At 49.2% G+C, this 23,862-nt stretch overlaps 1 protein-coding gene across 4 annotated transcripts in view; it reads left to right on the forward strand.

Annotated features, from left to right (window-relative positions):
* Positions 1-23,862, forward strand: part of MRPL39 (mitochondrial ribosomal protein L39) — a 65,732-nt gene that overhangs the window by 33,950 nt on the left and 7,920 nt on the right. For all 4 annotated transcript variants that reach the window (XM_029578638.1, XM_029578640.1, XM_029578639.1 and 1 more), the window contains exons 7-8: positions 16,125-16,190; positions 16,725-16,878. In XM_029578638.1, coding sequence (XP_029434498.1) covers positions 16,125-16,190; positions 16,725-16,878 — 220 coding nt within the window. The remainder of the gene's footprint in view (positions 1-16,124; positions 16,191-16,724; positions 16,879-23,862) is intronic.

A 23,862-nucleotide genomic window follows, 5' to 3' on the forward strand; every position in this document is an offset into this window, starting at 1 on the left:
CTGGGACTTAAGGTTTCTCAAGAGGAGTCAGACAATGAAGGAGTTAATCCTGTCCTCGATTGGATTAGAGGTCCCACTACTTCCTTTCCCCTGGCTAAGAAAGTCTGTAAGCTGGTGACCTGAGAGTGGGAGGCTCCAGATGCAGAGCTGAAGGTGGGCAGGGCTATGGCAAAGCTATATCCCCTATCGTCTGATGTTTTATACCTTCTGAAGATTCCGAAGGTGCACACTGCGGTCACAAAGAAGACCACTATCCCAGTGGCTGGGGCTTCCGCTTTGAAGGATATGCAGGACCGCAAACTAGAGATTCAGTTGAAGCGGGCATTTGAGGTGGCCGCTTTGAGCCTTCGGGCCACGGTTTGTGCTAGCCTTATGCAGAGGGCATGCCTGTGCTGGGTTCAGGACGCTGCTTCCAGTTCTGGGATCGGCAGCAGCGGGGGGCTGCAGACCGCCCGATTGGGAGGCGGTTGTCGCATATGTAGCAGATGCGCTGTATGATCTGGTGCGGACCTCGGCGAGGAGTATGGTGTCCATGGTAACAGCGCGTCGACTCCTCTGGCTGAGGAATTGGGTGGCGGATTTGTCCTCAAAATCCCAGCTTCCCTGTACGTACCAGGATCAGTCCAGACTGCTGGGTTATGCCTCCCCTCCAGCAGATGGAGTCAGAGAAAAGCTGAAAAGCACCCCCTAGATATACTGGTGTGCCACCTGCGATCCCTCAGTATTTTCTCTGACTCCAGCAGATTGAGAGGCATAACCTGCGGTCCTGATCTCTCCAAATTTCTACTTTGGGTGTACAGGTTGGAGTGACCCTGACTAGATCAATTAGTGTATTTACATAGTTAAAAATAAAGGTGAAATCTTTGATTTTTTGTTCTAACGCTGTGAGGGGGTCTTGTTAAGGGCAGGCTTGGCAGGGCAATGCCCTATGGCCACATATCCGGAGGTAGTTAGTTCCTAGGGGACCGGGGGAAGTATTTACCGGTGGGCCGGTCACTATCGCCCCCCCAGATTGCGTATCCCAGAGGTTTTCCTCTGAAGGGGGCTTGTTGTTTATAAAATAAAATAAGGAGAGACGCTTCCCTGAAACAAGTGCCTGTAAGACCTGTTGGGGACAGGCAGAGCACACTCATTTTCAGCCCCAGCCTGCCACATTCGGTCCCGGGACTCCGGAGGGGGTAGCTTAGTCGCCCGACGCATTCTCAGGCGCTGTTTCACTGTCTTACTTGTTTGGCGCGCTTTTTGTGGTTGTTCTGCCTGCGGCCTCATGCGCGATCTTCGGCCTGCGCGACTCTCCCGAGAGGGTCTCTGCTCCCGAGGTCTTCCTGGGGGCGAGGGACCCCCTTGGGGGCCGAGCACTGCCCGCAGTTCGTCTACTTCGTCTTCTGCTTCGCGGCCGCGGAGAGCCGCGGTCCCTCGGCAATCGGGCCCACCTCCTGCCGCCGAAGGGGCAGCGGCCATTTTGACTATGCGGCACTCGGACGAGTCAGCATCGGAGGAGCGGGACTTCCCTTCTCCTTCCCCGCCGGCACTAAGTCCGCAGCGAATTCAGGATTTTGGGGCACGCCCTCCCGACCCGCGGGGGATGCTTCAAAAAGGCCAGTTCCGTTTTCCTCACAGTTTGTGCTCTTGATGCACAAAGCTTTTTTGGAGGCAGAAGCAGGCTCGGAGGACTCGGGGCCCTCCCCACCTAAGGTTCCAAGGGTGAATCCGGATCAGAGCACGGCGGGGTCTCGCTGTCCCTGGCCACAACGAGAATTGGAGCCTCCGGAGCCCTTGGATCCCTTACAGGATCCTTTGGCAGTCGGGGGAGGGGATTTGGACGGGCAGGTGTCCGTGGAGGGAGATGATCCCCAGGTCCTGCGATTATTTAGCAAGGACGAGCTTGATCACATGATCACCCTTGTTTTGAAGGAATTGGGGATTCCGGCGCCTCCCCAGGATGCGGATTCTTCCCCAGGGGATGAAGTCTTGGCGGGGCTCCGGGGTCCCCCACAAACCTTCAAATTTCACCCAAAATTGTTTCAAATTGTTTCTAAGGAATGGAAACTTCCGGAAGCTTCCTTGCGAGTCAGCAGGGCTATGGATAAGTTGTACCCCCTACCGGCTGAGTCCTTAGACCTCCTCAAGATTCCCAAAGTGGATTCAGCAGTCATGGCGGTGATAAAACACACTACTATTCCCGTGACAGGAGGCACAGCGATTAAGGATCTCCAGGATCGGAAATTGGAGAGCTTATTGAAGCGCATTTTTGAGGTGTCTGCGTCCGGGCGGCCGTTTATAGCAGTCTCATGCAGCGGGCCACGTTTCGTTGGGTCCAACAATTGCTTACGGCCCAGGACCTTCCGCCGGGGGAGGCGGAACAAGCCAACCGTATGGAGGCTGCGGTTGCCTATACTGCAGACGCCTTATATGATCTTCTACGGACTTCGGCTCACGCTATGTCCTCGGCTGTTTCCGCCAGGAGGTTGCTCTGGCTTCGTCACTGGGTGGCGGATGCTTCCTCTAAGTCGCGTTTAGGTTCCTTTCCCTTCAGGGGGAAATTGTTGTTTGGCGACGAACTTGAACAGCTCATTAAGGACTTAAGAGACAACAAGGTTTATAAGTTACCAGAGGACAAGCCCAAACAGTCTCGCCCCTTTGGGAATTCAAGGGGTCGGTTTCGGGGACAACGTCGTTTCCGTATGGGGAGAGGGGGCTCCTTCTCTCAGAGGCCACAGGCGTCTCGTTCCCAACCTTGGTCACATTCCTTTCGTGGCAGAAGGCCTCAGTGATCGGGCACATCGCATGCTTTTACCCCCAATAAGTCAACACAATGAGGAAGCGCAGACCCATTCCTCCGTTCCGTGCATCGGGGGTCGGCTATCCCTGTTTCGAGAGGAATGGGTCAAGATAACCTTGGACCAGTGGGTCCTCGACGTTGTAAGTCACGGTTACGCTTTGGATTTTGCTTGACCGCTCCGAGATCTATTTCTGGTATCGCCCTGTGGGCCTCTGGCAAAACAACAGGTGATTGCGCAGACATTGGTTCGTCTACAGGCACTGGGTGCAGTGGTCCCGGTTCCGCCCGCCGAGCACCGTACCGGCCGGTATTCCATTTACTTCATGGTCCCGAAGACGGAAGGGACGTTCCGGCCCATCTTGGATTTGAAACAGGTCAACAGGGCGTTACAAGTTCCGCGTTTTCGCATGGAGACACTAAGGTCTGTCATTGCGGCCATCCACAAGGGAGAATTTTTGGCTTCTTTGGACCTAACCGAGGCGTATCTCCATATTGGAATTCAGGAGCATTATCAACGGTTCCTCAGGTTCATGGTGATGGGGGGACCATTACCAGTTTTGCGCTCTGCCGTTCGGGTTGGCGACAGCCCCCAGGATTTTCACCAAGGTTCTGGTGGTAGTAGCGGCTTCCCTTCGACGTCAAGGGATATTGGTGCCTCCATATCTGGACGAATGGCTCATCCGGGCCAAGTCACAAGCTCTGTGCAAGCGAGCGGTTCGGTTAGTGGTGGAGCAGATACAGAAGTTAGGTTGGGTAATCAACTTTTCCAAGAGCCATCTGGACCCAACCCAGCACTTGGAGTTCCTGGGAGCCCGGTTCGATACTTCGGTGGGCAAGGTATTCCTTCCCCACCAAAGGATGGTGAATCTAATGGATCAGGTACGGAACCTGTTGGAGTGGCCATTGCCTACGTCTTGGGATTATTTGCAAGTAATTGGGCATATGGCCTCTACCCTGGAAATGGTTCCTTAGCCATTTGCTCATATGCGACCTCTGCAGAGGGAGCTCCTTTCCTGCTGGGATCCCAGGTCCGAGGACTACGATCTGCTCTTGCCCTTGTTGGAACTGGCCCGGTCCAGTCTTGCTTGGTGGCTGAGTCTGGACCATCTCCTTCAGGGGGTGGACTTAGAACCCCCATGCTGGACTGTAGTGACAACGGATGCCATCCTATCAAGGTGGGTGGCAGTATGTCCGTCCCGGGCGGTACAGGGACGTTGGTCTCCTCGGCAGACCACTTGGTCTATCAATCGGTTGTAGACCAGAGAGGTTTGTCTGGCCTTGCGACAACTCTTACCGTTGGTGCAGCATCGGGCGGTGCGAGTTTTGTCAGACAACGCGACCACCGTGGCTTACATAAACCGGCAGGGCAGCACAAGAAGTCGCCCGGTGGCTACCAAAGCGGCCTTGTTGATGGCGTGGGTGGAACGCCATCTGAACCGCATCGCGGCGCCCATATCGTGGGTGTGGACAACGTTCAGGCAGATTTTCTCAGTCAACAACATCTGGACCCCGGAGAGTGGGAACTGTCGGCAGAGGCGATGCACCTCATAACTCGACGTTGGGGGATTCCACGCCTGGACTTGATGGCGACGCGGTTAAATGCCAAGGCGGCTCATTTCTTCAGCCGAAGGCGAGAGCACGGTTCGGAGGGGGTGGATGCGCTAGTGCTCCTGTGGCCTCCGCACATCCTCCTCTACGTGTTTCCCCCGTGGCCTCTGGTGGGAAAGGTTCTAAGGCGCATAGAATCCCACCGGGGTCTAGTCATTCTGGTAGCCCCGGAGTGGTCAAGAAGGCTGTGGTTCGCGGATCTGGTCAACCTAGCGGTGGACGGGCCCCTGCGTCTCGCTCATCTTCCAAATCTACTCTGTCAGGGCCCAGTATTTTTCGATCTGGCGGATCGCTTTTGTCTGGCGGCTTGGCTTATGAGCGGAGACAATTGAGAAAGAAGGGTTATCCAGAACCGGTAATTTCTACTCTCCTTCGGGCTCGCAGGTCTTCGACTTCTCTTACCTATGCCAGGGTTTGGAAGGTCTTTGAATCATGGTATAGTGGTTTACAACTGTCCCCGCGAAAGGTTTCTTTGGGGCATATTCTCATGTTTTTGCAGGAAGGTTTGAAGAAGGGCTTGGTGTACAGTTCTCTGCGGGTTCAGGTAGCAGCCCTGGGCTGTCTGAGAGGTAAAGTTGAGGGTTCCTCGCTTGCATGTCACCCTGATGTCGTGCGTTTTTTGCGTGGGGTTTGGAATTTGCGTCCCTCCGTTAGGAATCCATGTCCATCTTGGAGCTTGAATTTGGTTCTCTGTGGTCTCTGCGCTTCTCCTTTTGAGCCACTTAGGAGAGCCACCTTGAAGGATTTAACTCTCAAGACAGTATTTCTAGTGGCCATTTCGTCCGCGCATCATGTTTCGGAACTTCAGGCTTTTTCGTGCAGGGAACCGTTCTTGCGTATTTCTGAGTCCGGGGTTTCCTTGCACACAGTACCTTCCTTCTTACCTAAGGTGGTATCGGCCTTCCACATTAATCAAACGGTGGAGTTACCTTCCTTTCCGGAGGAGGACATCAAGTCTTCTCAAGGTCGGGATTTGAGGAGTTTGGATGTCCGTCGGGTACTCCTGTGGTACTTGGAGGTGACTAATGAATTTCGAAGGTCGGATCATTTATTTGTGTTGTGGAATGGGCCCAAGAAGGGTCTTCAGGCATCCAAAACGACTATCGCCCGCTAGTTGAAAGGCGCGATTACATCAGTTGCGGAAAGTCTGTACCTGATGGGCTTAAGGCTCACTCGCTGCGTTCTCTGGCGACCTTGTGGGCTGAGAGCCAGTTTGTGTCTTCCCAAGAGATTTGCAGGGCGGCCACTTGCAAGTCCTTGCATACGTTCTCTAGGCATTATCGCTTGGACGTTCGTGGTCCGTTGACAGAGGCTTTTGGGTGCAGTGTGCTTCGAGCGGGACTCTCTGGGTCCCACCCCATTTAAGGTGGCTCGGGTACATCCCAGCAGTCTGGACTGATCCTGGTACGTACAGGGAAGGGAAAATTAGTTTCTTACCTGATAATTTTCATTCCTGTAGTACCAAGGATCAGTCCAGACGCCTGCCCAAGTATGCTACATGAAAGTCCGCTCGTTTTCCGCTACTACTGCCGCGGTTGCAGTTATTACAATTACAGAGCATCGGCACAAGTGATCGTTCATTGTTACTGGCAAGTTTTACAGGGTTTCCTTTCTCCTATTCGATTTGAGAGACAGGATTGTTTGTTTTGTTAGGGCAATAGTCAAGGGCGGATTGTGGGAAAATAGTGGCCCGGGGGATTTTTCTCCATACTGGCCCATGGGTACCCAATTACATATACAATATAATTTACATAAATATGTACACACCCCTATATTTCGGTATGGTCCTCCCATATCAACACAGTACTATTTGCCAACACTCAAAGAATAACAACCCCACCTATGAAAAAATAAATAAATAAAAGTTTATTGTAAACCGGTACGATAAGACCTGGTCTTGAGCATCGGTATATTAAAAGAACTTAAATAAATAAATAAATAAAAAGAATACCACAAATATTATACCAGAATCTAAAATATCAATATACCTCCTATCAGGAAAACAGATCCCTACAGAGAAACCACATGCTAAAAGAATGCTTCATCTCAGTCTTTGCATGCAGAACACAAACTCTCACCAAATACAGAATACAAAATGAAGGAGCACAAATGACAAAAACTGAAATGGAAACTCCAAGAAGCCAGACTCCGTGTATTAACAATAGAAAAATAGAACCACCATTCCTCATAAAACAAATAAAATCAAGAAACATAAAGCATCAATTATAATAGTAAAACCATAATAAAAGAATATTTTAGAACTACTGATAAATAGAATTTCTATTAATTAAAATCATATACATTTTTTACAATGTCCCAAACACTAATAAAATATTTCAAAACAGCACATATATCAAATAACATTCAATAATTAAAACTAATAAGGATTTTAAAAAGCTTTCTGTGGGAGCTCTTTATTTCCAGTCACCCTGATATTGTCGAGGATTAGGAGGTTATCATCTCTCTCTCACACATACTCACATGTCCATTCTCTCTCACACATACACTGTCACATACATACACATTCATGCTCTTATACCCACCATAACCTCTCGCTCTCACTGACACACTCTCAGGCTCTGACACTCTCTCTCCCTCCAAACACCCCGCCCCCCCCCCCCCCCCCCCCCCCCCCACACACACACACAAACTCTTACTCCCTTGGATTTTCTCATACACACTCATGCTCTCACACTCACACACTGACCCCCAGGCAGGCTCCCATTCATTTTTCACACCACTCCCTCCCCATCCCCCAGGCATGCACATATTAATTCTCACACAGACCCCCAGGCAGGCACCTATGCATTCACACACACACACCCAGGCAGAGTCCCATTCATACACATGCACACACTAAAGGCAGATCCCCCTCTTTCTTTTGCCAGCAACCTCAGAACCTCTCTCATTCCTCTGCTGCCACTGTCACTGCTGCCACATGGCTATTGGGGAGGCGTCGATTGCTGCTACTGACACCGAAGCCCATTCTGCTGCCTCCTCTGTGCAGGCCCTGTGGGCTTCCACTTTCTCCATGCTGATCTCGTACATTGTGAGATCCACATAGAGAAAGTGTTATTCTTCCACATTCCCAAAGATTACATGTGCCAATCACTAAAAAATTATTTATTTTTTTACCTTTGCTGGCTGATCTTAGTTTTCTAATCGGTTGGCCACAGGCTTTTTTTTTTCCACCTTCCCTTTCTTATTTTTTTTCCAATTCCTTTTATATTATCTTTTTTTCTATTTCTTTTCTCTCCATCTTCTTCCCTCAAACACACAGTCAGGTTCTCATTCTCACATGCATTTCTCTCTCTCACACACACACACACACACAAACACACAGGCTCTCACTGTCACATGCTGCTCCATCACTGTCACATGCAGCTCCATCACTGTCACATGCAGCTCCATCACTGCTCTCTACATTAATGGTGGGGGTGGGAGGGAAATAGAACCAAAGAGCTAAGAGAAACAGATAAGTATGAGAAAAAAATGTGAAGCTTGCTGGGCAGACTGGATGGGCCATTTGGTCTTCTTCTGCCGTCATTTCTATGTTTCTATGTTTCTATTCATACACACAGTCTCTCACTGGCACATGCTGTCTGACACACACACAGGCTCTCTCTCACTCCCACATGCTGTCTTGTTCAAGCACAGGCTCTCACTGTCACATGCGCTCTCTCATACAATCATTCATACACACAGGCTCTCACTGTCACATGCTCTCTCATACAATCATTCATACACACAGGCTCTCACTGTCACATGCTGTCTCTCATACAATCATTCATACACACAGGCTCTCACTGTCACATGCTGTCTCTCTCACACACAGAGGCTCTCACATGCTGTCTCTGCAAATATTCAGATCCTCACTCCCTCACACAATCTCTCAACTCATCTCATACACACGCACACCCTCTACAGACCCTCAGCCTCTCTCTCACCTCTGTGCCTCCTCTTCGCGAGTCACCGCAGGATGGGCCCCTGCAGCGGCCCTGATCTTCTCGGGCCACGGCGGCCGTGCTACCGGGCCTCTTCCTCTTCTCGGGCCGAGGCGGCCCTGTTACCGGGCCTCTTCCTCTTCTCGGCCCGTAAGCGCTACTCCTCTTCTGCACGCGCTGATGCTCCTCCTCCTTCCTGCCCACGCAGCTCCGGCAACATTTACTTCCGGGGTCGCACAGGCAGGAAGGAGGAAGAGCATTAGCGCATTTAAACACGATCTTTTTCTTCGGGCCGTGGTGACGTGAGCCTCACCTCGGCCCTGCCGATCTGCCTGCTATATACGTGTCGCTGCTCAGCGGCCGCATGAGCCTCCTTGCGCCCTGGGGCATTGGCTCCCCTCGGGATACCACTGCTCGCGGCACCCCCTAATACTTTGTTTGGAAACTTTATAATACAAAAAAAAAAAAAATCACGTGACAGGAGTGACCGGCCCACTGGGGGAAACCCTATCCCCCAATAGGTCAATCCGCCCCTGGCAATAGTCCTACTTGATCTAGTCATTGGTTGGGTTTTAAACAGTTTATTATTCAGCAGAAGTGTATTTTTTTTTACATATTTCTTCTGCTTTGATATTCTTTATACTGAGGGATCGCAGGTGGCACACCAGTGTATCTAGGGGGTGCTTTTCAGCTTTTCTCTGACTCCATCTGCTGGAGGGGAGGCATAACCCAGCAGCCTGGACTGATCCTTGGTACTACAGGAACGAAAATTATCAGGTAAGAAACTAATTTTCCATTTCCAATCTACCCTTTAAGGGCAAGCTCCTGTTCAGGGAAGACCTTGATCAGCTGGTTAAGCTACTTGGGGAGTCCAAGGGCAATAAGTTGCCAGAAGATAGGAGATCTTCTAAGAAGGTTTTTCCTCCTCGGGCTTGTTTTCGGGATTCTCGCCGTTATTGAGATGGCAGATATGCCATGTCTTCTGGTCCAAAGCAAACTCCAGGTTGACAGCAGTCCTTTCACGGGGTTCGCCGCTCTGGTAGAGACTCTGGACACCTCGCGGCAGGAACCAGTAAATCCTCCCAATGAAGCCACGAACACCCATTCCTGTGTCGAAGCTGTCGGAGGCAGATTATCCAACCTTTACATGGAATAGGCAAGGATTACCTCAGACCACTGGGTCCAGGAGGTGATCAGAGACAGTTACACTCTGGAGTTCTCATGGCTGGTTCGGGGGGTCTTTGTGGAGTCCCGCGTGGCCTCACGCACCAAGCGCAACGTGGTACGGGACACCCTGCAACGACCGCTCGAGCTCAGAGCGACTGTCCCAGTTCCAGGGATACAGCAGGGACGGAGACAGTACTCTGTTTATTTTGTAGTCCCCAAAAAGGAGGGTACCTTTCATCCCATCCTCAATCTGCAGAAGGTGAATGTTGTCTTCAGGTCCCTCGTTTTCGAATGGAGACTCTGAGAACGGTAATGGCTGCGGTACGGAAAGGGGAGTTTCTAGCATCCCTGGACCTCACGGAGGCGTATCTACACATACTGATCCGGCTGAGCCACCAGAGATTTCTGCGCTTCAAGGTATTGGGGCAGCACTTCCAATTTCGAGCCCTCCCGTTTGGTCTCGCGACAGCTCCTCGAACATTCACCAAGGTGATGGTGGTGGTGGCGGCTTTTCTTCGGAAGGAGGGGATTTTAGTCCACCCTTACCTAGACCAGTGGTTCTCAACCTTTTTTCTGTCAGGACACACCTGATAGATGGTTCTCACTTGCATGACACACTGACCCATGATTGTCACAGGGCTAGATGTAAAAGTACAGTTTGCATCCACGGGAACCCCCTGACCCCAATAATGGATGTAAAGCAGAATTATGACATTCCCCATACAACTCACCCTACAAAAAAGATATTCTGGTTCTGGTGTCATCTCAGTAACAGCAACTCAAACTCCTTCTACTTCCAGGCTAAATAGCCCTACTTATGAAAAGACAGCAGTTTACCACCAATGCATGTCCTCTTGAGAAAACACAACAAATAAGACTGATACAAACGCTTACATGCTAGTAAAATATCTCATCTCAGTAACAGACACAAAACCGACCTAACATACTCCCAGGATCTGTAGTAATGCACATAAACTAATCCGCACACAGTTACACCTGTATTATGGAATACACTCAAACAGGAGCAACCCTATCTATGAAAAGGCAACACTACAAATATTAAATCAGGCCCTAAAAACCAATACACATCTTATTAGGAAAACAGAACTAGCAAGCAGCTATAGATCCCCACACAGAAATAATTGTAAAGCTATACTAATAAGCAGAATAAATGTTTCAAAACAGCTATGAACAGAATAACATCCAACAATTAAAAACTCATAAAAACTATTAAACATTCTCCAGACACCAATAAAATATTTTAAAAAAGCAGACATCACATAATATTAAATAATTAAAATGGCAGTCAATCAAGAAAAATAAACTTAAAAAGCCACCTTTACTTACCCCCTCCAGCAGCTCTCCTACTCCCCTTCCATGCAGGCCGTGGCACACACCAGAAGCAGCAGTAGAAGCTAAGCTCTATACTCATGGTCCTCTTCCTTAGTGCCCATGTCTCTCACACACACACCATACCAGTCATGCTCCCATGACCAGTTTCTGTCTCTCACACACCAATCATCTCCCAGTCTTTGACACACACACACACCAGTCACCTTCCTGAACAGTTTCTCTCATGCCATACACATTTATATACCGGCATTAGTAAGCATACATCATACCGGTTCACATTGTAACTGAAAGGCTGAAATTACAATCAACAGGGAGGGGAAGCAGGGAGGAATATACATAGTGCAGGAGACAATGAAAAAGAAGCATTAAAACTGTAACAGGCTATTTACAGGTCTGGATATACAGGCTATTTACAGGTCTGGATATACAGGCTTAAACGTGTTGCTTACAGGGTCTATATACTTACAAGGGCCCAAGGGTCTATATACAAGAGGTTCAATGAAGGAGGGTGGAGATTAGACAGGGTAGGCTTGTTGGAAGAGCCATGTTTTAAGTTTTTTTCTGAACTTGGAGTAACATGGCTCAAGCCTGAGCGTGGTAGGGAGGGCGTTCCATTGTTTAGGGCCTGCAATGGATAGTGCGCGATCTCTGGTGGCGGAGAGGTGGGCTTTTTTCAAAGGGGGAATGGAGAGGGTACCTATGTTGACAGAATGAATAGGTCGGTCAGAACGTATGGGACAGAAGGGTTCATCCAGCCAGTTAGAGTTGTGAGAGTGGATAGATTTGTGTAATATAGTTAAGACTTTAAAGAGAATACGAGATGCGATGGGGAGCCAGTGGAGTTCTTTGAGTATGGGGGTGATATGATCGGTTTTCCGAGTGTTGGTGATAACCCTGGCAATTGCATTTTGGAGCAACTGTAAGGGTTTGGTAGTGGAGGAGGCTTCCCACTCCCATGTTCTACTTACATATATGGGCTTCTCACTCCCATGTTCTACTTACATATATGGGCTTCTCACTCTGATAATCACTTTCTCTGTCATACACACACATGCACACACACACACACACTTGTTCTCTCCACATGCACAGGCTTCTCATTCCCATAATCACTTTCTTTCTCTCTCTCACATACACACAAACACACACCAGTCACCTGATCTCTCTCATGCATACACACACACACCAGTCACCTGATCTCTCTCATGCATACACACACACACAGAGGCTTCCCACTCCCATGTTCTCTTTCAGATATACAGGCTTCTCAATCCCATGCTTACTCTTCACATGCACAGGCTTCTCATTCCCATAATCACTTTCTCTCTGTTACACACACACACACACCAGTCTGTATCTCATTTCCATGCTCGCTCTCCACGTGCACAGGCTTCTCATTCCCTGAATCACATTCTTTCTCTCACATTCACACACACACACCAGTCTCTTTCTCTCACACACACCATCACCTTACCAACCAGTCTCTCTCTCTCATGCATGCACACACACACAGGCTTCCCACTCCCATGCTCTCTCTCAATAATCAGGCTTCCCACTCCCATGCTTTTTCACATACCCAGATTTCTCACTTCCATGCTTTTTCTCTCTCACACACACACACACACACACACACCAGTCACCTCCCTGACTAATGTCTCTCACTCTCACATACACATCAGTCATCTCCCTGAGCAGTCACTTTCATTGTCTCTCACATATACACACACATCAGCTCTCTGACCAGTTTCTCTCAGTCACACACATGCACTCAATCACACACTGGCTGGCTGGCTCATTCACTTCCTCTTACTTCCCCCCCCCCCCCCCACCCCAAGCACAAATGGTAGCTGCAGCAGCCTCCTCCTCCAGCCCCTACAGGCCAAGAAGGAAGAATCTCATCGGCCGCGGGAGGCTCATGCTGCTGTCTCGTTTCCCGATTACCGGCTGCTTCGATTATTTGGGGGCCGATGCTGCTGCCGCCACTGCTATTTTTCCACACGGCACGGCTCTTTCTCCTTCCTGCACACCGCGTATCACTTTCTGTTCCGGGTCACGGGGGGGGGGGGCGCGGGAAGAAGAAAAGGCCAGCCGCAGGTGCCACTGCTTCTTCTACCACCGCTGCTGTTCCCACTGGGCTTGAACGTACTGATAGCCCAGTGGCAACGGCAGCAGGGAAGGAAGAGCAGTGGGAGAGACCGGGAGCACGCGACACACCTGCCGGTGCTTGGCGACACACTGGTTGAGAAGCGTTGACCTAGACGTCTGGTTGATTCGGGCAAAGTCACGGGAGGATTGTGAGAGATCAGTTCGTCTGGTGATGTTCACCTTACAGTCGCAGGAGTGGGTCATCAATCTGCAGAAGAGTCACTTGGAACCCACACGAGCTGATTTACCTGGGAGCACGGTTTGATACCTTGCGCAGCAAGGTATTTCTGGCAGTGGACCGAGTGATGAAGTTACAAGCCAGATCCACGCCCTTCATCGGAGGGACTCCCACAGTATGGCATCATCTGCAAGTCCTGGGTTCCATGGCTTCCACATTGGATTTGGTTCCATGGGCATTCGCTCACTTACGACCGTTACAGCGGGTGCTTTTGTTGCGTTGGAGTCCGGTGGCGGAACAATTCCATCTTCCAGTGCTGCTGCTTCCAGAGTCAGTCTGTTGTGGTGGTTATCGCGCGAGAATCTGGAGCGGGGGGTGGGCTTGGACCCTCCGAATTGGCTGATAATCTCCACCGATGCCAGCCTCTCCGGTTGGGGAGCAGTGTGTGCAGACAAGTCCGCCCACGGTCTCTGGTCAACAACAGAAGGATCGTGGTCTATCAATCGGCTCGAGACAAGAGCGGTGCGTCTAGCCCTTCAGGCGTTCCTCTCCTGGATCCAGGGCAGAATGGTTCTCCGACAATGCGACAATGGTGGCGTACATCAACCAGCAAGGTGGGACGAGAAGCCCCGCGGTGGCGCTAGAGACGTGACTCCTGTTCACCTGGGCAGAGCGTCATCTCAAGGGCATTGCCGCTTCTCATGTCGCCGGGGTGGAGAAACGTGCAAGCGGATTTTCTCAGCAGACAGCAACTCGATCCTGGAGAATGGGAGCTGACCCCCAAAGTGTGGAGCCTCATTTGCACCAGATAGGGCGTTTTACAGTTGGATCTGATGGCAACGCGGGCGAATGCGAAGAAGGAACAATTCTTCAGCCATTGACGGGAACAGGGCTCGGTGGGTCTCGATGCCCTAGTGTGCCCCTAGCCCATGGGAATTCTACTTTATGCCTTCCTTCCCTGGCCCCTCATCGGCCGGCTTCTCCGCTGCATAGAACTCCATCCAGGAAGGGTGGTACTGGTGGTGCCGAAGTGGCCGTGTCGACCGTGGTTTGCGGATCTGGTTCGCATGGCTCTAGAGGGTCCATCGCAGCTTGCTCATCTGCCCCATCTACTTCGGCAGGGTCCAATATTTTCGGATTGGGAGGATCACTTCTCTTGGCTTGGCTTTTGAGAGGCGACGTTTACGTTTGAAGGGTTTTTCCGAACAGGTCATTTCCACACTGCTGCAGGCATGACGTCCGTCCACCTCTATGGCCTATGTGAGAGTCTGGAAGCTTTTTGAGACGTGGTGTCACCAGCGTTCCTGCAATCCATTAGCAGTTGATGTTCCTCTGGTTCTCGATTTTCTGCAGCAGGGCTTCGCTAAGGGTTTAGCGTTCAATTCCCTTCATGTTCAAGTTGTGGCTCTGGGGGCTTTGCGGTGAAAGTTTAACAGCTGTTCGCTTGCCGCACACCCTGATATTGCTTGGTTTCTCAAGGGGGTCAAGCATTTGCGGCCTCCTGTCCGTTCTGTGTGTCCAGATTGGAACTTGAATGTAGTGCTGCGTATGTTATGTGGAGCCCCTTTAGAACCGCTCCGCAGGGCTTCGCTGAAAGATCTGACTTTGAAAACAGTATTTTTGGTAGCCATTTCCTCGGCGCGTTGGATCTCAGAATTACAAGCGCTGTCGTGTCGGGACCCGTTTCTTCGGATTTACGATGATAGAGTGTCATTGCGCAAGGTTCCATCCTTTGTCCCTAAGGTTGTTTCGGCCTTTCACGTAAATCAGACTGTGGAGCTCCCGGGGTTCCCTAAAGGCTCCCGAGAGTCTTTGCAGGATAAAGACCTTCATCTTTTGGATGTACGGTGTGTTTTGTTGCGTTATCTGGAGGTTACCAGTGACTTCCGGCGTTCCCATCATTTGTTCATTATCTTTGGTGGTCCAAAGAGAAGGGGACAAAGCGTCCAAGGCGACCATCTCGCGGTGGATCAAAGAAGCCATTTGTTCATCATACATAGGCCAAGGATGCCAAGTTCCTTTGGGTCTCAGAGCTCGTTCCACCAGGGCCCAGGCTATTTCCTGGGCAGAGTGTCAGCTCCTGTCTCCTCAGGAGATCTGTCGGGCAGCTGTTTGGTCCTCTTTTCACACTTTCACTAAGCATTATCGATCAGATGTTAAAGCTACTGAAGAGTCATCCTTTGGTGAGAGTGTCTTGTGTGCGGGTCTTTTGGGTTCCCGCCCAGTGAAGGGTGGCTTGAGTACATCCCACTTTTCTGGACTGATCTGGGTATGTTCAGGAAATGAAAATTGGTTCTTACCTGCTAATTTTCGTTCCTGTAATACCACAGATCAGTCCAGAGGCCCACCCCTTTCTTCAGATTCCGAAAGACTGTCTTGATTAGACTTGACTATGTTTTCATGATGCTCCTTTTTTGCAGAAGTGATTGGTGGAGCAGTTGGTTCGGTTTATGTTTTTTCTTAGGGCGAAGTGGTAGTTAGTTTTTTGTTGGTTGCTACCCTTCGTTCCTTAGTTCTGTTCGCATGTGCTTGGGTACAGGACAATACTGGGGGACTGCAGGTGGCACTCTTGTATATATGGCAGTGCCCAAAGGTTTTGCTCTCTGACTCCATCTGCTGGTAGGGATACACAACCCACTTTTATGGACTGATCTGTGGTATTACAGGAATGAAAATTAGCAGGTAAGAACCAGTTTTCATATCTAGTGAACCATCCAGCCCATAACACTTAACATAATGTTCTTGTTCCCAGTTATGTTATCCAAGTTGTTCTCTCCCTGTTCTCTGTAAGACACTTGTCATTGTTTAATGTTTATTTATATCTGTTGCAATGAAAACTGGAGTGATAAGTAACTCTGTTACCTGAACTTCGGTATAGAAAAAGTTATAAATAAATAAATAATAAGCCCCACAATTTATAGGTCACTCTTATTTTGTTTTATTTTAGGTACAAACTGGCAATGGTAGAAGAGAGAGCCTCCCATGACCCCACAGGAATGGTCAGGTTACATAGGTAATTGGTCTTTAGCAGATCTCTGTGTACCAAACAGAGATCTGCATAGGATAAAAAAAATCCTAGTAGGATGACATTAGGAAGAGAGTAGTTAAACACTTAGAGTAAGTTACCAAGGCAAGTAGTATTACACTGATGTTACAATCCTAATGTCAGCAGTACGGCTGAATGAGATGTACAGGAAGGCTGGAATGGCCATGGTTACAGCGCTAACATTAAGGAATGTGCTTGGGATGGATACGGAGAACAGTGATAGGAGCAGAGTTGAGAAATCGGGAAAACACATTGGGGAAGCTGGTGTTGGTTTCATTATGGGAATATATCTTCAGAACGCAGTACACGTGCCCCTTGTGTGTGCTGATTTAAGTGCATCAGCGCCTGTCTTTCTATGATTTATATATAGGGAGATTTCAGACTGAGAGTGGGTGCCTGCAGTAAGATCTTTGCTTATCCTTCAGAAAAATGATTTGGAGCAAGGAGCATGGGAATTGGGTGTTTAACACAGTTCACTGATTTATTGTTGTTATAAATCAGATGCGGTGACTTTGTGGATCTCAGTGAAGGACCTCATATCCCAAGGACAAGCTTCTGTTTGCAGTACCAAGTGACCGCTGCTCATTACCTTCCTGATGATCGTATCCCGCACATCCGAAGGTTCCAGGGGCTTTCTTTGCCCAGACACCTAAAGGCAAGCTGTTAAGGGCAAGGGAGGTGACCTGGCTACAAACATTTCAGCATTTTCCATCATTACTAGGAGACAAAGGCCATTCTTTTATTAAACATGTTTACGATAGAAAATTTAATTTTATTGTGTTTTTCACACTGAATACTAAAATGGAAGGCATGGAGAAAGTGCATTCCATTCTCTTGAGGAGGACTGGTGGTGTAATATTGAAACTATAAAGAGCTTGCAGGCAGCAGAGAGATATGGAAGGTGGATTCTTTAAGTGGTGCTGTGACCTGTTTTACTCATTAGTGACTGCTTTACTCCATCCCTGAGCTGGGTTCCTCTCCCTATAACTTTCACATGGCATGCGTCGCAGTTACACATAGCACTGAGAGTTAGGTTTTGAAATCACAGATTTTTGATTGGAGCTCTGATTCCTAGACTTCAGCAGCATTGTGAGCCTTGAAAGAGTCTCTCTAACCTTCATTACCATCACCTATGGGTTCTTGATTGGGGTGGGTGGGGGAGTTTGTGTATGGTCTCTGAAATGCTAATGAGATGTGTATGATTGATTGAGGTTATTGAAGTTATGATAAAGGGAATGGAACAGCTCCCTTATGAGGAAAGGCTGAAGAGGTTAGGGGTGTTCAGCTTGGAGAAGAGACGGCTGAGGAGGGATATGATAGAGGTCTTTAAGATCATGAGAGGCCTTAAACGAATAGATGTGAATCTGTTATTTACACTTTCGGATAATAGAAGGACCAGGGGGCATTCCATGAAGTTAACAAGTAGCACATTTAAGACTAACCGGAGAAAATTCTTTTTCACTCAGCTCACAATTATTTATTTATTTATTTATTTAGTGATTCTTATATACCACGGCACGTATAGATATACATCACCTCGGTTTACAGTAAACAATAACTTAGCAACAGGCTTTACATACAACAGGTTTTACAGGATGTAAACAAATGACAGCAACAGGCTTTACATAGATAACGGAAGCTCTGGAATTTGTTGCCAGAGGATGTGGTTAGTGCAGTTAGTATAGCTGGCTTCAAAAAAGGTTTGGATAAGTTCTTGGAGGAGAAGTCCATTAACTGCTATTATTTATTTATTTAAACGTTTTTATATACCGGTATTCGTCGAAACATCATATCGGTTTATATGGAACTGAACAGAGAAAATACAAAAATCAGGGGGATCGGAACTGAGGGGAATAACTTGTACAGTATTAATGGGAACAGGTATATACAGTAGATAATAGGGTACGGTAATATATAGTAGAATCGAGGGTATGGAAATATATACATGAGTATAGTCATGTTATATACAAAGGTGCAGTGAAATTTGTATATATACAAAGGTACAGTGATATTCATGTTATATACTAAGGTACAGTGATATTCATGTAAGGGGTAAGAAGAGGGAGGAGGGCTTTAGGGGGAGAGTAAAATAAGAATTTAGGAGGTAGTGGGAGGAACATTATAGTAGGAAAGGTTTCAAGGGCTTCTGCAATTGTCCAGTGAAGCGGTAGGAGGGGCAGGGAGGGGGGTAAGGGGGTGGTACTATTCAGGGAAGTCTTGTTTAAATAGCCAAGTCTTGAGTTTTTTTTTTTTTTTTAATGTTTGTGTACTTGGCTCTAGCCAAAGATCAGTTGGCATCGAGTTCCAGAGGGTGGGTCCGGCTAGGGAAAAGGCGCGGTCTTTTGTGGTGCAGAGGTGTGTGGACTTGAGGGTAGGGGTGTGGAGGGTTCCCTTATAGGTGTATCTGATTGGGCGGCTGGAAGTGTGTAGGCGGAGAGAGTTGTCGAGCCAATGAAAGTCATTGTTGTGGATTGTTTTGTGAATAATGGAGAGGCATTTGTAGGTGATACGAAAGGAAATAGGGAGCCAGTGAAGTTGCTTGAGGACAGGAGTGATGTGGTCTGTTTTGCGGGTGCTTGTAAGAATTCTTGCAGTTGCATTCTGTAGCATTTGGAGGGGTTTAAGGGTTGAGGCGGGGAGACCTAGTAACAGGGCGTTACAGTAATCGATTTTTGAGAATATAGAGGATTGGAGGATGGTACGGTAGTCATTGAGGTGGAGGAGAGGTTTGAGCTTTTTGAGTACATGGAGCTTGTAGTAGCCTTCTTTAATGGTAGTATTGATGAAGGTTTTTAGGTTGTTGTCAAATATGACACCAAGGTTTCGTACATTTTGTGGAGAGAAGTTGGGCAGGGGTGGGGGTTGTGGTTGGGAAGAGGTGGGGGGTCATTGCAGATGGAGATGATGATGAGTTCGGTTTTCGCAGTGTTAAGAGCAAGGTGGAAGTTGGTGAGGAGGCAGTTTATAGAGTGGAGGCAGTTATCCCAGAATTCAAGGGATTTATGTAGGGATTCTTGTATAGGGATGAGTATTTGTACATCATCTGCATAGAGGTAATGGGTGAGGCCGAGGTCTGTGAGAAGTTGGCAGAGGGGCAGGAGATATATGTTAAAGAGGGTGGATGAGAGAGATGAGCCTTGGGGGACTCCTTGCGAGAGATGAACGGGTTTAGATTCAGTGTTGGCGATTTGGACTGTATACTGCCTGTTTTCCAGGTAGGATATGAACCAGAGTAAGGCCGATCCAGAGATCCTGATTTCTGTGAGGTGTTTGATGAGAATGCTGTGGTTAATAGTGTCAAAGGTGGCGGAGATATCTAATAGGGCGAGTATGTATGAGTGTCCTTGGTCAAGGCCTTTAAGGAGAGGGAGATGAGTAGGGTTTCAGTACTGAAAAATTTACGGAAGCCGAATTGGGCTGGGGATAGGATGTGGTGGATCTCCAAGTGATCGGTGAGTTGTGTGTTGACAATTTTTTCCATTACTTTCGCCAGGAAGGGGAGGTTGGAGATCGGTCTGTAGTTGGCTAGGTCAGCAGGGTTGAGGTTGTGTCTTTTTAGAATGGGTTTAACTATGGTATGTTTTAAGGAATTGGGGACTATGCCATGGGAGAGAGAGCAGTTGATTATCTCAGCCAAGGGTTTGGCAATTATGCTTGCAATGGGTAGGAGAGCTTTACTGGGGATAGTGTCAGCCGTGGTGGTGTCGAGGGCTTCTAGTATGGCGTTTGTGTATTTAGAGGAGGACATGGAGGGAGAGGGTGCTGAGAATCGTCGAAGGATGTTTGCGATTTTTTTCTTTGAAGAAGTCGGCGATCTGTTCGCATTTCACTTTTGTGTCCTCTTCAGAGATTTGGGGGGGTGATGGTTTGGTGAGTTCTGCTACGTATATGAAGAGGGCTTTTGGGTTGTAGATAGCGTAATAGTCTCGTTTGGTCTTACGTATGGAGGTTTTATAGTGGTGTAAGGAGGTTTTGTAGTCATCTTGTGTAGAGTCTGAGGGTTCTTTGCGCCACTTTCTTTCTTTTTGTCTGAGGTCATGTTTTAATCAAGTTTACTTAGGTAATAGGCACTACTATTAATTTCTTCAGTAGCATGGAATCTTCTTGGTATTTGGGTTCTTACCAGGTTCTTGTGGCCTGGTTTGGCCACTGTTGGAAACAGGATGCTGGGCTTGATGGACCCTTGGTCTGACCCAGCATGGCAATTTCTTATGTTCTTATGTTAGGGTGTGTATGTGCGGGGTGCGGAGGTGGTCTGTTTGTAATCTGTACCACATTGATGAAGTGTGTATGACTCAGAGTTTTGTTAGGCTTGGAGAATGGACTGGAGTTTAGAAATGAACTATGCATTATTTTTTTGATTAAAGCATTAGTAAATTTCAGGATGGTATTAAATTGGGAGCAGCAGTTGCAGCAAGGGTTTCTATGTATATTCCTAGGTTTTTGAGCTTTTATTTTGAAGTGTTGTTATTCTTTTAATTATTTTCAGGTTCATTTTATTCTTTTTATTTTTTGGTTAGTTTTATTGTTTGTATTAAATGTGATAACTGTGTGTGTTTTTTTTTAATTGTAAACCACTTAGACAGTATGGTAGACGGTATAGAAATTTCCTGAACATACCCAGATCAATCCAGACCAGTGGGTTTTGCATCCCTACCAGAAGATGGAGTCAGAGAAACAAAACTGTGAGTTACTGCTACATAACTGAGAGTGCCACCTGCAATCGCTCAGTATTTCTCTTTCTCCAGAAAATAGTAGAGGTGCACACCTGCAGTCTAGGTGTTAGTTAAAAAAAGAAAAGAGAAAATAGTTATTTCCTAGCGTGTAGCAGATGGACTCAAAACAAATGGGTATTGTGTGCTCGTGCTAGCAGTTGGAGACGGATCTGACGTCAGCACGTGTACATATACCCCCACAGGAAGTGTAGCTATTCAGTAATTTCCGTCTCCAAAGCAGTTTGGAGCTACCCCACGCTCGCTGAGCGTGTTTCCAAATTCTAACGACTAAATTCATAGAAGAAACCTACCGAAGACGAGCCCCGCACTCCTGTGGTGATACCAGGCGGTCACTCACCCAGTTGAGTTTCCCGAGCTGACTTCCGTGGTCCCTCGGAGGTAAGAGCCTCGGTCCGGTGGCCGGTTCGCAGCAGGGACCCAGCCCCCGAGTGAGAATGGCTTGGGCGCGGCTTGGCCCCTGAGCGAGACGAGTTCGGGCGCGGCCTAGAGGCAGCCTCGGTCCCGGCGTGGACTTGGCCCCCGAGCGAGACGAGTTTGGGCGTGGCCTAGAGGCAGCGGGTGCACGTCCTTAAAGCGCAGCGGTGAAGGTATTCCCCTCTCCCCCCGCAGCCGGAGACCGCCCGGGTCGCAGCCGGGAAGCGCCGAAGACCAGGTAAGGCATACATCTTTACTTGGTCTCCGAGGAAGTGTGGACTAACTGGGCCTGCCTACAAGGCCGCCCGCCTGGGAGGTCGCCATTTGCCTGCCTACTCATCTTTTCCAATTCAGCGCACTTTGCTTGCTAAAGCGCTCGCGATAGGCGCACGTTGTTCGCGCACGCGATAGGCGCACGTTGTTCGCGCACGTTGTTAGTGCACACAATAGGCGCACGTTGTTAGCGCACGCGATAGGCGCACGTTGTTAGCGCACGCTACTAGGATTCGCGCACTTTCTAAGACGCCCGTTAGAGGCGCACATTTATGAGGCGCACGTTCTAAGACGCCCGTTCTAGGCGCACGTATTAGGCGCACCTCGTTGGGTGACGCTGCATTTCAGGCGAATGGATCATAAGAAAGCCCAGGTGTCCGCAGAGCCGGCACCTCCAGAATCAGGCATGAACGCTCTAAGCCTCTGCTCAGCATGCAACCTCAGAGCCACACAGAGCGAGGAAGCAGACTCCCTATGTGCCCAATGTGAGGAAGCCATGGGAGTCCCAGGACAAGACCGGTCCCAGCCCAGCGGTTCCTCAGGGACCACACCGGACTTCGCAGGCCACGGCGAGCAGCCAGGGAACCCGAGAGACCTGGTGCCCCTGTGGCCAGATCCGGCTTCGCTTTCCTGGGTGGAATTATTTAAGGGGATTCACGCCTTTGTCCAGATGCAGTCTGCTCCTCGAATGGGTCCTCCCGTTCCGGCTGATCCGGTCCCTGGACCCTCGAGACCTAGGCGCAGCCACTCACCACCCGACAGCCCCGCTTATGGGGATTCGGATTATTCCCAGGTAAGTGAGGAGCCCCCCGAGGAGGGTGAACTTCCCTCGGATATAGAACCATATCGCACCATGAGACGCTTCTTTCGGACGGAAGATCTGCCAGGCCTGGTCTCACAATGCTTATCGGAGCTGGCCATTCCGGGCCAGGACCCCCCAGGGGACCCTATAAAGAACCCCCTGCTAGAGGGCCTGCACCAAACGGCTCACCATTTTCCCCTACTACTAGCAGCACAGCAGCTAATCGAGCTGGAATGGAAGGCACCGGAGGCCTCATTCAAAGGGGGTCGGGCATGTACCCTCTGGATCCGGCGTCCAAGGAGCTGCTGGCGTGCCCCAGGGTAGACGCCATAGTTAGCGCAATTGTGAAGCGCACCACCATTCCAGTGGAGGGGGGAGCGGCCCTCAAGGATACGCATGACCGATGCATGGACACCATTCTGAAACAAGCTTTTGAGGTAGCAGCCATGTCCCTTCGAATCGCGACTTGCTGCACCGTGGTGACGCGCTCCTGTTTATCACAGGCAAGAAACAACACCTCGGGAGAAGACATGGAATCAGCTCTCGCATTTCTCACTGAAGCAGCCTCCGACCTCGTCCATACGGCAGCCAAGGGAGTGTCCTCCTCAGTGGCAGCCAGGAGACAGCTTTGGCTACGCAATTGGGCGGCCGACGCGTCCTCCAAGACATGACTCACAAGAATGCCCTTTAAGGGATCCCTACTGTTCGGCAGCGACCTCGAGAACTGGGCTACTAAATGGGGTGCCTCTCCATTACCCCGTCTACCAGAAGACAGGTCGAGGAGGAGCCAGCGTTCTGTTTCTAGACCAGCCAGAGGTAGAACCTCGCAGCGCTTCAACCCCTACAGGTCTCGCTATCAAGCACCTCATTCTCAGGCCAGGAACCAGCCCTTTCGGGCTAAGCACACCAAGAAGAGAACCGGCCCGGGTTCTGGCCCCGGCCGTAACCCACAATGACAATCAGCCGACCCATCCGAGGGTAGCAGCCATAGGGGGCAGGCTAACCCTCTTCTACCACAGGTGGGTCGAGATCACTTCGGACCAGTGGGTCCTCGCCATCATCCGGGAAGGATATTACCTGGATTTCTTTCGGCTTCCGCTGAACAAGTTTGTGGAATCTCCTTGTTCGCCACTCAAGACAGTGGCACTAGAAGTGACCTTACAGAGGCTCCTGGCCCTAAAAGCCATAATCCCAGTACCTGCGGAAGAGGTAACTTCTGGGCATTATTCCATTTATTTCATAGTACCCAAGAAGGAGGGCACCTTCAGGCCCGTCCTGGACCTCAAGTCAGTCAATCGACACCTACGGGTCCCCAGCTTTCGCATGGAAACTCTACAGTCTGTCAAGAATTCAGTACAGCCAGGGTAGTTTCTCACCTCCCTAGATCTGTCGGAAGCCTACCTGCATATCCCAA

The sequence above is a fragment of the Rhinatrema bivittatum genome, chromosome 15 (genome assembly GCF_901001135.1).
Source record: "Rhinatrema bivittatum chromosome 15, aRhiBiv1.1, whole genome shotgun sequence".
In the NCBI taxonomy this organism is placed as follows: Eukaryota; Metazoa; Chordata; class Amphibia; order Gymnophiona; family Rhinatrematidae; genus Rhinatrema; species Rhinatrema bivittatum.